The sequence below is a fragment of the Apostichopus japonicus genome, chromosome 2 (genome assembly GCF_037975245.1).
Source record: "Apostichopus japonicus isolate 1M-3 chromosome 2, ASM3797524v1, whole genome shotgun sequence".
Taxonomy (NCBI): Eukaryota; Metazoa; Echinodermata; class Holothuroidea; order Aspidochirotida; family Stichopodidae; genus Apostichopus; species Apostichopus japonicus.
In genome coordinates this window covers 25307920-25324467 of record NC_092562.1, presented here as the reverse complement: position 1 = coordinate 25324467, position 16548 = coordinate 25307920, and the positions used below count along the sequence as shown (strand labels likewise).

Here is a 16548-nt window from a genome sequence, read left to right as displayed (position 1 = left end):
GAACACGTCGTGCAATTCCCGCTGAGACAATTGGAGAAACCAGTGGCGTGAGCCAGGGTATTATATTATGGAACCTGTTTCCCTCACTCCCTTCATCGTCAGTCAATGAAAGAAACAAGTTCAGCCAGTATTTTACATTGATTCGGGAAAGAATTCAACCACTCATCTGGGCTCAGGTCGCGAATCCAGAGAACGGTGTTGGAAGTGTATAGGCCTATATATACCGCCTTTTAAACTTCACACATAAATTCCAAAATAGTGATCAGCTGCATCGTGACGACCCCAGTGACACACCCACAACGACCTCAGTGACACACCCACAACGACCTCAGTGACACACCCACAACGACCCCAGTGACACACCCACAACGACCTTTAGGGACACACTCTCCTTTATAAAATACTGGACCCGCGTCTGGTCCACCTATAGATTGAGGGATCATCCCCTATCTTAATCAGTCGGATCGAAGTTAACCTCCACCCCCCCCCCTCCGAGCCCCTCAGATCCCGAAACTTTGAAAATCATGTATACGCCACTACTCTGATCGCGGTGAGCTTGAATTAATTGATTATTCAGAGACTCTGATACTTTTGTGTATTTCATTTGACATTTTGGTAAATCGGAAAACATGTTCTCTTCAGTTTTTTTAAAAGCTCCTGCCCAAATATTCAGACCGTCATGAAGGGACAAACCCTCCCTTCGAAGCCCCCCCCCCCCTCCGCCATGCATGGAGTAAAAGCTACCAACCGCTCACTTTCAATGAAGTGGATCAGTTTCCATCTCAGACTGCCCTGTTCATGGTATTACATTTTTATTTCTTCTTGGCGGTCTCCATGCCAGAGCTATATTCACATATACTTTCAAGAAAAATCAATGTTGCATTTTGATTGAAAAGTATGTTGTTGAGCTAGCACATACCATCATCATTTCCTATTATTTCACGCCTGAAAATTTGTCGTCGAAAACATCATATACATTTACTGATATTGATACCTGTAACGTCAACTGACGCTTCTATAGTCTCCTAGAAAATACATGGTATCATGTGCAGACCGTGTGTGTGTAGTATATGATGAATATCACGGCATGAGTAAGTGTGCTGCCCTCACTTACGTTAGATATGCTCGTTAGACAGCCAGGCAAGACAGGTGTAGCATTATGTATTTCCCCACTTGTATTTATGTGGTAAAACTGTAAAACAAGATAAATGATTCAAAATAATACTACAGCTTTACGAGATTAATTACTAAACTAAATATACGATAATGATTGTACTCAGAACAGTGACGTGCTAACGATGTCGGTTATGAGTTAATATAGCATAACTATGACTGAGTATGTAAGAGACGAGAATAAAGTAGGTTACCTCTAATAGCAATACTACAAAAATGTAGGCCTACTTACAGATTAACTTACTGATTAACATAACGATCTATCCGATAACACCCATGAACTAGAAACTACAAAGGCTAAATAAGGTTATTAATTAGAACATGAATGCCATGAGAACTTATAGCCAGACCAGCTTTCCATCTAATGAGTGTCCTTCGAAGGACACTTAATTACTAACAGGTGCAAACTTTAAATATATTAAAGGGCATGACAGTAAGAGTATACACTTATATGTATGTATTTTATGTATTTTAGATCCCCCTGCAAGCAGGAACTCGCGAAGAAGCCTCATTGGCTTATCAAAGCCGCAAGCTGACCGAAGTCAGTCTCTTACATTCACACTTAACGTCCATGATTACGAATTGTCAACAACTCTGTAACTGGACGACATACATTAATCTTCGAGTGACTCGAACCGGGGACTTTAAGATTGGAAGGCACCGGCATTGGAAGGCAATGAGCTAACACTCCTAACACTTATAGATTTCCCCTCAGGGGCGGGATTTGAGTTGTGAAAGTGGGGGGGGGGGGGCAAACCTGCCATCAAGACTATCTAAGCGGAGCGCCACCATCGGTTGGCGCGGAGGGTACAAGAAATTTTTTGGCTTTACAAACCCTCCAGATGGCCGGAAACGGCACTTCCCAAGTGTCTCTAAGCTGCATGTACCCATCCTTGAAATATGGATCTCTGCAATTGTATCTAGATAGTTAATTATCGTTTAAATATTTGAAGAGGATTGATAGTATAACATATGGTCAGATGGTGATGTACAACTTTTGTTATACGTCACTATCTAAGCGGAGCGCCATCATCAGTTGGCAAGGAGCGTCGAAATTTAAGCAAAAAGGAAATCCTAGATCAGCAAATATGACACCTCTGGTAACAATAAATCACATCTAGACAGTTCTTTTCCCCTAAAATTATTAGTATATTGTGCATTCTACCGATCAAGAATATGTTCAGCACCCACTTCGAAATTCTCCCCGCGGCCCCCACTTCTTGGAGCACTTGGCAAATATTGGGGGCTGAACATACCTTCACCCCCCCCCCCCCACTTTTATGCAAAACCAAACGTAAGTGTTTCATTCATCATCGAGAATAGATCCGAAAACGGAACTCAAGGCCACACATTATTTTATCGGCCCTACCGAAACTGCCGAGTGCTGTATACTGTAACAATGTATTTAATGTGTTAGTGCCAATTTGTAATTTACATTATTCGATTTGCATGCATCATTCCAGGATTTCGAGCAGTAAAGAAATTACATCGTCATTGCCATTGCATATTGTTGAATTACACGGGAGGGGGGGGGGGTGTCATGTGTCAGTATATTGAATTTAATTATTGATATACCCAATATGCAAATTTGGCTTTCGTAAATCGTTTCTCAATTCAAATCTCAATCTCAAATCAATTCCTGAAGCTAGCACTGTAGCACATTCCGCGGATTCATCACATGCAGAATTGAATCGCTAGTATGTTAGCTCCAGGATTCGTAACCTGTGCTGCGAACCATGTGCTAGCTCTAGCTCCAGTTATTCTGCATGCTTCATGCTACTATGTTAATCACAAATTCGACTTAGATTCGAATCAAATAGGCCTATTTTGATAGAGCTGTTGTGGGGGAATAATTTCGATTAGGGTTGTGCACATTTGTCTGCAAAAACGAAAAAAAAAATACTAAGGTCTGGGAAAAAGTTGGGGGGGGGGCAAATGCCCCCTCTCCCCCCCCCGTTATCCCGCCCATGCTTCCCCTTGACATGTTCAGAGTAGTTGAGTACAATTAAGGAATCAAAGCGCGAGTACCATATATAGTATACCTAACCTTACACTAGTGTCCATATATGATATATATATACTAAATGCTCCTAATATGAGAATAAACACGCCAATTACAAATCAACGAGGCGAGTCTAGAGTATACAGGTAAAGGCTATAGCATGCTATATGGCATGAGTAGCTAGGCCAATAGGCTAGTCTGCGAATGCAGACTTGTGTGTACATTTTCATAAGAAGTGATATTCAGACACGTTAACTGAAAGCCTCTGCATGTTGTATTCTCTGTCACAACATTGTGTTATCATATTTACATATGTAGTTGGTAATCCATTATAAAAGCCGGTTGTGCTTGATCACCAAAGTTTGATCCTTATCGATTCGCCTATGTCCTACCAAATTTCACAGCAATGATTGTAATGCGAGCGTACGTGGTGCATATCGCAGAAGGCAATTCAAATATCAGTGTACCAGAGGCACTGTTACTTGGGGTCGTCTAGGTCCCCCAAATATCTGTCACCCCCCCCCGCAGAAATTGCCATAACTCTATTTTTAGAAAATATGTAATGCTTGCTCTTCTAGGAAAGCACTGGCCCCCTAAAACAGACGTCTATAGCTACGCCCCTGTACATTGGTCCCTTCCCATCGTCAACTTTCAGGTGTCGGGAGTCCCAGATGTGTGTGTGTGTTATGGACAGGGGGTGGGGGGTGTCATAAGGAAGTGAATTGGTAAAGGCCGGTGTACTAGCCATTCGGGTATTTGTTTATGGGAGAACATTTTGTAATAATTTTGAATTTGTAACGGGGGAGAGCCCAATGGAATGTAAATGTTAACAGGCCTGGCACATATTAAAGGCTACTTAATAAAAGGCTATAAGTTTTCTACGAGTGCCTGAGAAGCGTTGGTTGGAGCAATGTGCCAGACAATTTCACTTTACGTAGATTTAGTTATGTTCAGTGTAGGCCGAGAGGATACTGAAGCCTAATGCCTTGATTAAGGGTTTACATATCGATCAGTGCAAGATTCTGGACCGATTTTTGTTTCGCGGGCCAGATAGAATTCTACCCGGACCTATTGAGAACCGCTGTACTATACTACGTTCGACTGTGTGTACAGTCATTGAATCTCAGCGTCATAACGATGACATTTCAGAAAGAGCGACATCTCCCTCGTATTCCACAATCTAAAACTTGAAAGTAGTAACAAATCCCCAAAATGAGGTTAAAGCAATTGTCATTTTGCATCTCTGAAATATTTTTAATATGTCAATTTCGATGCGATCAAATGATACATCTATATCACAATGAAATGATTTCTGAATTACAATAATTACAAATATATAGCTTTGAAAGGTGATATACATGTATAGTACAACGAGGTAAATGAATCTGGAGAAACTATCACACAGTAAATACGGGCGTACGCGCGTACCATGTATGGAGGGTCATGTGATGTGTTCCAGGGTGGTACTAATATACTACTCTCCCTATTACGCATGATGATTTCACCCAACTAGTACGTAAATGAGTTTGCGTGCTTAGAGCAGCAGACGACACCCGTTACCTAGCAATAACCGTGCCTGTAGCCTAACGTGATAGCTATATTCCCGTCGAGCAGCATTAGGCTCTGTTCCATGGAGAACTCCGTGGTTGCACTGAACTAAACATTTCCCCACATTTCCCATTTCTACATTCACTTATAGCGTGTAGTAATAACGATAGGCCATATGAGACAAAGCTTGCCCCTAGAGCTGTATTAATAAGTAAGATTATGTAGAAAGCCTGCCTTCATTCAAGAGAATAAGGTTGAAAGTTAGCATATTAGCACTATTTCGTAGGCCTGAAGTACCAGTAATTAATATTAACAATTTCGAAGAAGCAATAAACCTTGCGCAAGATCGTGATACGTGGCGGAGGTTAATCACTGAGCATGTCGGATAGACGAGACTCAACTTACTACTACTACTAAGTACCAGTACCTTCTTATGCCGTTGGTTCCCATGTCCGAACCGACCAATGTTTCACGAAGTCACTAACACTGTTCTCGAACTGTTACAGAGAAATATCAGTATAGTACCACCCTGGAACACATCACATGACCCTCCATACATGGTACGCGCGCACCCAATTGACATGAATCCTCCAGATTCATTTACCTCGTTGGTATAGTAGTATATGGGGGTAGTACAACAACTAGAACAGCCATCTTGTCAGCCACCATAACGATGTTGTTGTGGGCAGATCTCTTTGTACACGCAATTCAGTTTTGTTTCTTGTAGCTGCACTGCACAATCTACATACGTGGTGAAGTGCTGTAATCGTTCACTTATCTGATCTCGTTTGTGTCTGTGATCTGTGAGAAACATGCGCTGAAATTTGATTTTGCAACTTTTGCAGACGAAGTTGTACTTTTCGTCGAATCGGGTGAGTTTGAACATTCACCCAGCTTTTGTCCTGCTTTAACGTAAAACAATGATAAAACGACAGTATTGGTCGACGATTGATCTGTCGTTAGCACCACACTTGTGTTCTGGTAGTTGTCATGATTCGACTGCTTTGGTAAGAATCATGAAATTTGTCGTGTCACAAAACTGTGCAAAGTGGTCTGTCCCATGAAAGTTCTGGTGATTACTGACGGTCTAACCTGATCGGACTTTACTTCGAAGTTCGACTAGGCCTAGTGTAACTTAGACGCAGCCTAACCGTACGGCTCACCTAACATCACACGGCTTGCACTATGAGCTAATTCTGACGTTAAGGAATTTGACTTTTAAAATGAAATAATGAACGTGGTAGAAATGTGAGAGAGCTTTGACAGTGACACTAAAGTCTTGATCCGTCTATTGTTAGGTATAACGTTAGGCTAGCATAGTACTAGTAATTGCCAAACAGTTAGGCTAATGTTGTTACGTTGTTTTTAACAAACCTCCAGACTACTCGCCTGGTAAAAAGGCATAACCTTAGGCTAATTTTGAAAAAAAAAATAGCCTAGACCCTAGGTCTAAAAACATACTTAGCCTAGGCCCTGGGTCCGTATTACTGTAGTACTATTAGGCTAGTAGTATAAGCAGAGGGAACTGGTACTGGGTAATAATTAATGGCTGGGCTAGCCCAGAGCGACACGTATTGTTAGTTTTGCAATGCTGTCAGTGTCAGTAGCTAGAAGGTTTTAGATTGGAGACCTGTCCTAGAATCTGGATCTTTGGATGCCCATTCTGTATTCCAGAGCTAGCCTAGGCCTAATTGTACTTGCTTCTAGACCCTGTTGCAATCATATTCCAAGTAAACATAACCTTGGCCTAACTAAAGAAGTTCAGGGCTAATAATATTCTTAATGGATGTGGAGTGGGGAAATCTAAGTTCAAGACTTTAATTGAGAATGACCCAACATTGTGCTGGTGTTATTGGTTGTAATCATTAACTCTCAGAAAATTCTGGATATGCCTGGCTGTCTGAAACCTAAGACTAGGGTCAAGGTCCTTGGTCTTATCAAACGTAATTTTTGGAATTGTGCATCATCGGCAAGAGAAACAGCTTATAAAGCTCTTGTTAGACCCAAACTGGAATATGCCAGTGTAATCTGGGACCCTCATCAGAAAATCGACACAGAATCCTTGGAAAAAGTTCAACGACGAGCTGCCAGGTTCGTCAAAAATGAGTATAGTTGCTTTAGTAGTGTCACAGACATGTTGAAAGATCTCAACTGGGATACTCTCGAAAACAGAAGATTCAAAGCACGACTTGTTACCATATATAAAGAGACTCATGGCCTGATCCCAAGCAACATAAAATAAATAACCTTCTTGAAGACAAAGAAAATCCAACTACACGTCAATCTCACAGTTTGAATTATAAAATTCCTCAAGCTCAAAAGAACTGTTATAAATATTCGCTTTATCCTCGCACCATTCCTCAGTGGAACACACTCCCACCTGATCTAAAATCAGCACCAAACACCGCCTCCTTCAAGTTAATGCTGGCAAGTCAGCAGCACCATTAGCCAACTTGGAGGACTGCACGTCAACAGCCACATCAGGGGCGATTTGTGCAGTATTACACCAAGACCAAGGTCTAGCCTATTTAAGTTATTGTGGAAAACATTTCTGAAAGCTATAGCAATTGCATAGTTTCATCCAATCCCATGGTAAGTGGTGGAGTGTGCAAAGACATTGCAATTTAGGCGAACCAATTCAAAACCAGAGACAGCTTAAACAACCAGTACTTGGAATATTTCACATATGACTTTTGCTGGAAATTCAACCACAGGATCTAGTACGCAATTTCTAAAGATATGCAAAGTTGGCCAACATTTGTCAGCGTTATTCCATGATGCCAGTAGTTTGACTAACAATGCCCATTAATTAAAGAGTTTAGTGGAAGATACTTGGACAAATTTCAAAAGTAAAAACACTACACAATAACCTATTTTGCTAATAATTAATACAATCTTGTGAAAGACTCTTACAATTAAAGTTAATTAAACCAGTTAAGCAGATAGTAGATAGCAAATACTATATCATATGACATTTTAATCTGCACAGTATTGAATTGAATGACCTTGAAGTACAATACCCACGCTCAAAAACGTGGAATAGCAAAACAGGCAAAAAGATTTTTTCAAAAACGTGGAATAGCAAAACAGGCAAAAAGATTTTTTGTAAAAAATCTCAAACTTTGAGGATTTTTCATTTACAAATAAGGCGAAATACCCTCCTGAAATTTTGTGTACAAACAGGGTGGTACTATATTTCTTCTAGAAAAAACAATCAGAATTTTTCAACATGACATATTTTAAGTTGTTGGCTGTCAAAGACAACCTCTTTTGTACATCAGAGCAATTTTACAACCTCATATATTAATATTGAGAAAAGCTAGATCCCTGAAAGGTTGTAAGTTGTAAGAACTTTGTACAGTTTATAATTAATTAAAAATACCCTCACAGCTCTTACATGTAGGCCTATGGTTACGTTGGTACAGTAACAAATTGGCATCTAAACCCCTTACTCGTGCTGAATCGCAGCATGAAATAGCTACTGTACTTAGGAGCTGCACAACTTGCAAATTTATTACAGGAAAGCATTGTCATCATTATTTTGTATTGTTTGGACTGGACATAATAACCTCCGAAAGAATCAACTATGCTGAAGCAATAGTTTAGTAGCAATTTATCACTAAATATAGCACAGGTCTATGTTAGCAAAAAATACCAAAATTGAATATTTTGGCAATTTTTAAGTTTACCTTCACAAGACAATGCTTTTACAGCCTAATATTTTTATTTTCATTCCATGGGATAAAGTCTATAGGCTTTTGTAATTAAAAAGTACAAGGTATATTTTAATTGCTGAGAAATCAGACCTCAAAAATCAAGAAAATGTCACGTTGGTGTAAAAAAATTGAGAATTTCAAAGTGTGATAAATTGGCCAATTCTCAGAATATGCTTATTTCATGGTGTTCCAAGTATACAATAAATTTGGTCGAACTGCAACATACTCCAAAATTTGGTGATATGACATGGAATGACCCATACATATTCGTATAGATCTATGAACTTTTATAGCAATTTGACCATTTTGCATACCATTTTGAAATGTGACACTGGATAAATTATTCTTGTATTACTTACATTTTCCAGCCAAAGTGCACTCCCTATGAGCTCTACTGTTGCATGACCCAGGTATTAACTATTTTGTAAAGATTGTGTATTGTTCCCTTCAAATGCTATTTTCAAAAGTATTTTGAATATCTTGCTCTGAAAAGTGATGCAATTAGCTTGTAAATTGCATCAAATTAGCTTATTAGCATATAAATTACCCACAGACTATGACAACTTTCTGCTTAATGAAAGACTGTCTGGACATGGTCTTAATGATTGCCTAACTAGTCACATTTGCCTTCAATATTTTTTTCTTTTTGTCATTTTTTTTCAGATCTTGGAAGTTTTCTTCATTTACTGTGATTGTGCATGACATACACAACAGTAGTCGTCTGCATCAAAATGGTAAGCCAAATGGCAATATTTTACTCACTTGTTTTACTCAAATTGATTTTTGTTGTTAAGTAGTACCTATGGTGGTAACAGGAGAGTGCAGGGAAGTATTGAGTGTTGAAACTTTGTGAAGACAGTAGTTTTGGAGGTTATGAAGTTCCTCTCTTTTATACTATTACAATGCTTCCTGTAAATAAAAGCTATTTTGTATGTTTGCACTTATATTGCAAGTTGACTATTTTGCATAGCATTTTGCTCAGTGATACAGGATACTGTAAGCTATTCCCTGGGAGTGTACAGTATGCACTCACGTTGGCACTGTTTGATCTTGCTGAGCTACAGTTATTTGGTCGGGTTGTAAAATGTTAATATCATGATATAATGTATTATTGATAGTGTTTACCGTTCCATGACCTATTCCATTTTCTGTCGAATGCTTTCCTACGGTCAGTCGTAATTTTCCTTCCACACCATATTGTGTTGTGCTTTTGGGAAAAGGTTCATTAATGTTCAGAGCGTCATCAATCAAATTTTCTTCAAAAGCAAATATGGGGAAACTTTATACTATTTGTAGTCTCAATGAAACATGTTTGCAATACATGTGTTACAAATTTGTCAAGGACAAGGACAGACATTAATTTGCAAATTGTCACATGCCAACTATTGTTTTCTGATATGGAAATGCACTATTTTAATTGAAATATCAGAATTTATAAAACAAAAGATTAACCTAATTAACAATTAGATTTGTTCTGAAGAGCATTCTTCATCATAAACTAAGCCTTAAAGGAGCATTCCAGAGTTTCAGCACAAGTAAGTTAAAGTAACTGTGATATCTTTACAAACAGTACAGTATGTTCTGTCGACATCTTTTCTTTTCATTGGACTACTGTAAGACCTACCAACACTAACATTTGCCTGAGTTGGCCTTTAAGAGATCTATGCATGTAATTGTCAATGATGTTGAAGAAAGTTACAAACAGGTTTTTCTATGTTAGATTTTCCCCTCACCCTAATTTGATGCTTGCAGATGAAAGTGTGTACAGTACACTAACATGCATACCATTTTGTATTGTAAATCAAAGAGAGTTAAACATGTTTTCATGAAGTACTGTACAGTACCTTGTAAATATATGAAAGTAAGAGGGTCTTATCTTAGCACAGACTCCTTTAGACTTAGAGGCATACTGGAACGAAAACAGACATGAGACAAGTACACAAACAAACAGACACATTACACAATACTCACAAAAAAAGTGTTAGAGCGAACAAAGGGCTGTGAGAGGATTTGAGGCAGGAGATCAATATGTGGGGAGGAGGGGAGGGGGCGGGGATGGGGAAGGGGGGCAGGTAATGAAAGGTGTGCAAGAGATGTAAACTGTGTGGATTGGTAGAATGGACTGAATGAGTCATAAGGAGACAAAATTGGGATTAGGAAGGTTAAAATAATTTGGTCGTGAATACATAGCAATTTACCGAATGTCTCTCCTTCCTTGGTGAGAATTGTAAGATCATATGAAGAATGTTAAATTACATGATCAAGAAGTTGAAAACTACTTTGAACTTGAAATGGTTAAATCATACAGTAGTTCTGAACAATAGCAAGTAACTTGTACTGCTAGTTGCTACTGTTACAGCTCATGTTAATAGTCAACATCTTTACTTAATCTGTTTTTTAACTTCTTTTCTCCCCAGGGAGAGATCCACATCCAAGTGCGAACCCTCAGAAACAAGAGGCCAATACTGTTCTCCTGGCTAAACACTGAAAACAGTGTCACAGAAGGCTGCTTGGTGACCTGTCCATGCCAAGGCTATAAACTGAATGAAGATGATAATGATGGGAGCCTGCATGCTATGAAATTCAGCAAAGCCATGGAAAGAGCAGATGTGATAAGCTTCTACCAGGATATAAACCTGACTGGGCTCGTCAAAAATGATCTGGATGCGGATTTGGAAATGGAGGAAGATGCCGTCTGTAGAAAGAGGAAGAGGCATAAGAGAACAAAGTTTAAAAAAGTAAAAGATATTCAGAAAGTGATTGAAGAATTGGAAGAACAGACTGCCATTGAAAGCAAAGCAGAGGAGGAAGAGGAGGTGACAGATATGGAGTCAGAAGAGGTTGTGAGAGAAGGAGTGGCGGAAGAAAGATCAGAGGAGACTGTGAAAGGAAATGAAACAAGGGATGATGAAGAAGAAAATGATGAAGAAAGTCATGATGAGACTGGAGATGCAGAGAAGGCATGTCCAACAGAGAATGGTAGGGGAGAGAAGCCAGAGGAAGATGATTTTGAGAAACAGTACGAGGAGGATGGAGAAGCAAATGAAGAGGAAGCCTCTGAAGTAGAAGATGAAGATCTGTTGGAGCCAATTTCAGACAAGCTTACAGGAGCCGTGGCTGACGAACAGAATGTTGGAAATACTGTAGAGGTTGCTGCAGATGGGAACTCTGAGTCCAGTCCCAGTACTCTGAGCAAGAGACTTGCGAGTAGTAAAAATATAGTTACCATGGATACAGGTGCTATGATAGAGAACTCATTTCTATCGAGCAGTCTAGGTCTCCCGGCTAATTCCACGGTGACACTCACTGACGTAGATGGGAATACGTATATGAATGTAGAAGGGGTGGGTGTGTTGGGAACTCATGACGGTACCATCGTGAGTGAAGCCAGTGGAGCCAATTACATAACCATGCTCTCTGATGCCCCACAGAACACTTTGTCTACAGAACAAGAGCAGGTCTTGTTAAAAACATTGGAAGGTTTCATCAACTCCACGTCTGGTGGTGACGGAGTCCTTCATGAGCCATTACGGATTATAACAGACGCTAACCCTGGACCTACCGAGACAGATAGGTACACTGCGAAAATCATTTCGGGGGACGCTCAAGGTCCGTTGAATAAGAAAGACCAGGCGAGGATGGACAAGTACCGACAATTCAAACACCACAAGGAAGCAGAATTCAACAGGAAGTACCACAAGTATCAGAACATGAAGGGGGTTAACTTTGTCTTGTGTGAAATTTGTGGGGCTCCTTTAAACAATAAGAACGTGAAGCATCACATGGTAGCTTTACATCAGGCACCAGAGGAAAGGGAACGAAACTTTGTCTGTATTGTATGTGGAAGAGCCTTTCTCTGCAGTTCTAACTTGCAAAGGCACATGGACACCCACAGCGGCATCCGTTACAAATGTCGTTACTGTTCCAAAAGTTACAGTCAGGATCACTCGAGGAAACAGCACGAAAGGTCACATTTTGGTGAAAATAAAAAGACCTTAAGAAACCCATTTGCAGGGATTGAGGACGTAGAAAGTGCCAATTCTGACGAGAGAAACAGCGCCTTTTTGTACTGTGAAGTGTGTTACAAGAGATTAAGGCCCCAGTCGTTAAGAGGGCACATGAGCGTTCACAGAAATGAATATTTTACTTGTTCTGTTTGTCAGAAAGTCTTAAGACTGTCTGGCAAACGTGAGCACATGCTCAGGCACACCAGTGCAAAGAGATTTGAATGCGAGGTGTGTGCAAAGAAATTTGTCTCAAAGGGTTCCTTGGAAGCCCACATGAGGGTTCACACACAGGAGCGTCCTTATAAATGCAAGTTTTGTACGGAGACCTTCAAGACCAGCCACACTCGAAATACCCATCAGCGTATCCATACTGGAGAGAAGCCATACTGTTGTGACAAGTGTAATAAAAGTTGGCGGGATAGAACAACCTACTGGGGTCACATGAAGAAACATCATCCCGGAGAGTAAGTATTGGATCCACATTATTGTCTTCTCATGTTGTTAATGTGACTATGTAGAGTGGATGTACATTGATTCTGTGAATGTACTTGAGAATACTAAGTCACTGAAGATGGTGGCTCCTTAATCCAGGCCTGTATCATAATGTTAATTGTTTATGAACTCAGCTATGTCATGTTGACTCTTTATCATTTCAAGCATACAGCAGGTCACCCACGGAGGGCGTCCACCATTTTTCCTTGACAAATGTTTAATGCATTGTAAACATATGTTGTCTTTGTTTGACCAAGTTTCTTGTTTCTTCTGAAGGGTCTGAATCCTGAGAAAGACCTAGTGGTGTTTCTACCAGAAGAGCCAGTCATTGATGAAACACTGATGATGAGCATTATTTGTCAAACAAAGGTGGTGTGCAGATGACTTTATAAAGTACAAACTAGCTTATTTTTCTTCTTTCTTTTCATTTACCTGTTCTTCTCTCATCCTTTACCTACAGGCCACTGATGTATATCAGAAAATCCCTCCAAATCCAAGCAGCTCGTGATGCGAACAAACGTGAAGGTGATAACCAAGGGCAACATCAGAAAGAGATGGATGTCCGTGGAGGAACGGCAGAAGGAGCAATCGAGGCTGTGCCTGAAGTTATCAGGGTGGTGGGAGAGCTACAGAACCAAACTGTGGTACAAACCCAAGGGCTATTGCAGAATCAAAGCACCACACAAGCGCATGGCAGCCTGCATACACAAGCAGGCATACAGTCTCAGGAGGACTTGCAGAGTTCAACAGTTATACAGCTTCAGCAAGGCATACAACTTCAACAGGGCATGGAAGTACAAAGGGGCATACAACTTCAAGGGAGCATACAGACTCCAGCAGTACTACAACTGCAAGGAGGCATGCCAATGCAAGCAGCATTACAAGCTCAAGGCAATGTACAAGTTCATAACGTAATTCAAGTCGAAGGCAATGTGGAAGCACAAAACTCTATACAAACACAGGGAATGAAATCTGAAGAAGAAGTGCCTCACATTATTTCTCTGACTGTAGTAACTCCAACCATGGATGTGTAGCCACTAAGAAAGAAAAGCATGTGCAACAATGTCTTTATTTCACTGACAAGTGGTCGGCTGTCCTTCTCCTGTCAGCTGTTTGAAACAAAATAGACCTGGAAAGAAGAATACTTTCAATCCTCACAAATGCTGGTAATACTAGGGCCACAATGACTCTAAAGGGTCAGAGGTTGACCTGAGGTGACTAACGATAATGTAGGACAGGTTTCTGAATTAATTCTCAATAACGAACAGAGGGAAACAGTGGTTGAAGTAATGGGTCACAGAAACCAAAATCTCACTGAGCAATATGCAGAGTAAATAGCTCAATCCTAACTTACAGCATACTCTGAAAGTACAAAATTTGTGATTAAAAGCTGAGCCAAATTTTACCCTTTGTCTGCTTATCAAGAAAACATGTTGTAGGATTATCAAAGTCTTCCTCAAGATCATCTGAGGGTTAACAGTGTAATTTCAAACCAATAGGGGCCAAGTTCTTACTTTTCGTGTTAAAGTGGATCTGCCGGAAAATGTTTGCTGTTTGGACAATGTTAAAAGAAGTCTGTATTTTTTTTAAGACACAAGCAGCAAACTTGCATAAAAGTGTCAGTACTGAGCATTGAACAACTTAATATCTTTTATCACAGACTCTTTACATAAATGGTGGTAAAGTTGAAATTGAAGTGGTAGGTTTGGGAGGGGGGGGTCAGGAGGAGGGGTATGTAGAATATGCCATTAATAAATCACAGCTTAATTTTCAGTGTGACTTTGCCTGAAATATATGTAACCTTCTTTTGGGCAATTTTTGGCTTTATATTACATTGAAAATCGTAAATGTAACGATACTTCATACTCATTATTGAAAGCTCTAGCATTCCTGTAACTGGTATAAGCCAGCTCTGAGTGAGATGTGCTTATTGCTTAGCAATTTGCATCAGCTTTTATTTTGCATTTTATTGCATCATTTGAGCTTACTTTGTACAAAAATAGATAGGAAATAGTACATATTTATTATGACCAGTTGTAATGTCAGATACTCACTGAACATGCTGGGATATCATTCTTAAGGTAACATGGTTGTTCCCCATGGAAGCCATAATTTCTCTAACAGCTACACTTGTCTATGAAGTATTCAAGTGCAAAATTATTTTCAGGTGTTGTAGGAAAACCTGACCTGCCTTTTAAGTTACATGAGTTTTCATTACTCTATTATAGACTTCTAAACAACTGTGTAACTTTCCAAAAGTTGCTTTTGGTTCAGAGGGAAAATAAAATATTATAAAATTGTGACAGATAAATAAAATATGAAAAACTGAATAATTTTTGAAAATGTTTTTTTATGTTGTAAGAGTACTTTTTATGTGCAAGTAGAATATTAAATAGCAAATGGTATAAAACAAGAGAACTAATCACTTGCTTATAAATAATTACAAATAAATTTGATCAGTTCTAGATTATGCTTTGATTTTTACTGCAACCAGTTTTATGTGGAAAGTTTTATCAACTTGGCATATTTGTCAGAGCTTGAAAAATTGACTAACAAAATTAATACCATGTGTCAAACATGATCATTGTGCTTAGTAGCCAAGGGTATTTTATGATATTGAGACACTATTAGTCTTAAATTATGGAAAAGAGCACAGAATTTTATGGCTAGAACAGCATTCAAATCAGTGACCTCTGGGTTACAATCCATTGTTTATTATTTCCTGGTCAGTTTTCCATTGTTCATTTACTTGTAGAATTACCATAAATTATGTTTAGTTTAAAAAATATGCATGAGTTGACCTAAAGTGTCATTATGCATTCCATCTTGACAGCCTAATTAATTAATTTTTTCGTACTTTTGTTTAGTAAATGGTCACACAACCATGGACATGTACTTACCGCCAATCTTCAGCATTTTGAGGGAATGCAAAATTCAGACAGTAACATTGCCTTTGTTTTATCCAAACCAGTAATTGGGCAGATGTAAGGTTAGGTGTATTGACCTTTGCCTTCAAACTGTAGATTAGGCTGTACGGTGGACTACACTACTGTATGGCTAGTACCATTTCCCATGGCATCATGCATTATCTTCTCTCTCAAAGAACGTTATGTAGCAGTGTGAGCTGTTCAAAGGACACATTTTAACAAGTACCATCAAGTCATAGTTCATCGTACTGAGTCCAGCTATATGTGTTCATTGCTTTATCTTCACTACTATGGCCAATGTATTTGCTCCCACATGCATCCCAGTGCTGTTATTGTGTGAAGTTTTAATCCCCTTTTTCTGTGTGAATTGCCCTAAATTTTAGCAAAAATGTATACCATGATTGTGTAATTACTAACCATGCAAAGTACCAAAAGAAGTGTAGAGTTTAAGGGATTTGTTTGTTTGTGTTGATAATTGAAGGCATAAAGAGGCTTTAAAAGTCTGTTTTACAGATGGATGTTATTTACAACATGGTGATACAGTCTGAACTCCCATCACAGCAGAACATATGTCTAAGCCTTTTCAAGGTTTAAACCAGTCATCTGTTAACAGAGTAGTATGAGGTGAGAATTAGACTATGGCTAGTTAGGTTTAGTCATCTGATGTCTGTAATCTAACCATT

General features: G+C 39.3%; 1 protein-coding gene across 4 annotated transcripts; it reads left to right on the top strand.

Annotated features, from left to right (window-relative positions):
* The first annotated feature begins 5382 nt into the window (after positions 1-5382).
* Positions 5383-15266, top strand: LOC139983742 (uncharacterized). Of its 4 annotated transcripts, none has more exons than XM_071997473.1 (4): positions 5383-5595; positions 9103-9173; positions 10857-12910; positions 13399-15265. In XM_071997473.1, exons 2-4 carry the CDS (start codon positions 9138-9140, stop codon positions 13970-13972), a joined length of 2664 nt encoding a protein of 887 aa, XP_071853574.1. In that variant the 5' UTR covers positions 5383-5595; positions 9103-9137; the 3' UTR covers positions 13973-15265. The 4 variants fall into 4 exon arrangements, with proteins under 4 accessions (XP_071853574.1, XP_071853583.1, XP_071853594.1 ...); XM_071997482.1 differs by having other exon boundaries at positions 5590-5730; positions 13399-15266; XM_071997493.1 differs by lacking the exon at positions 5383-5595 and adding an exon at positions 5759-6021 and having other exon boundaries at positions 13399-15266.
* The last annotated feature ends 1282 nt before the right edge of the window (positions 15267-16548 follow it).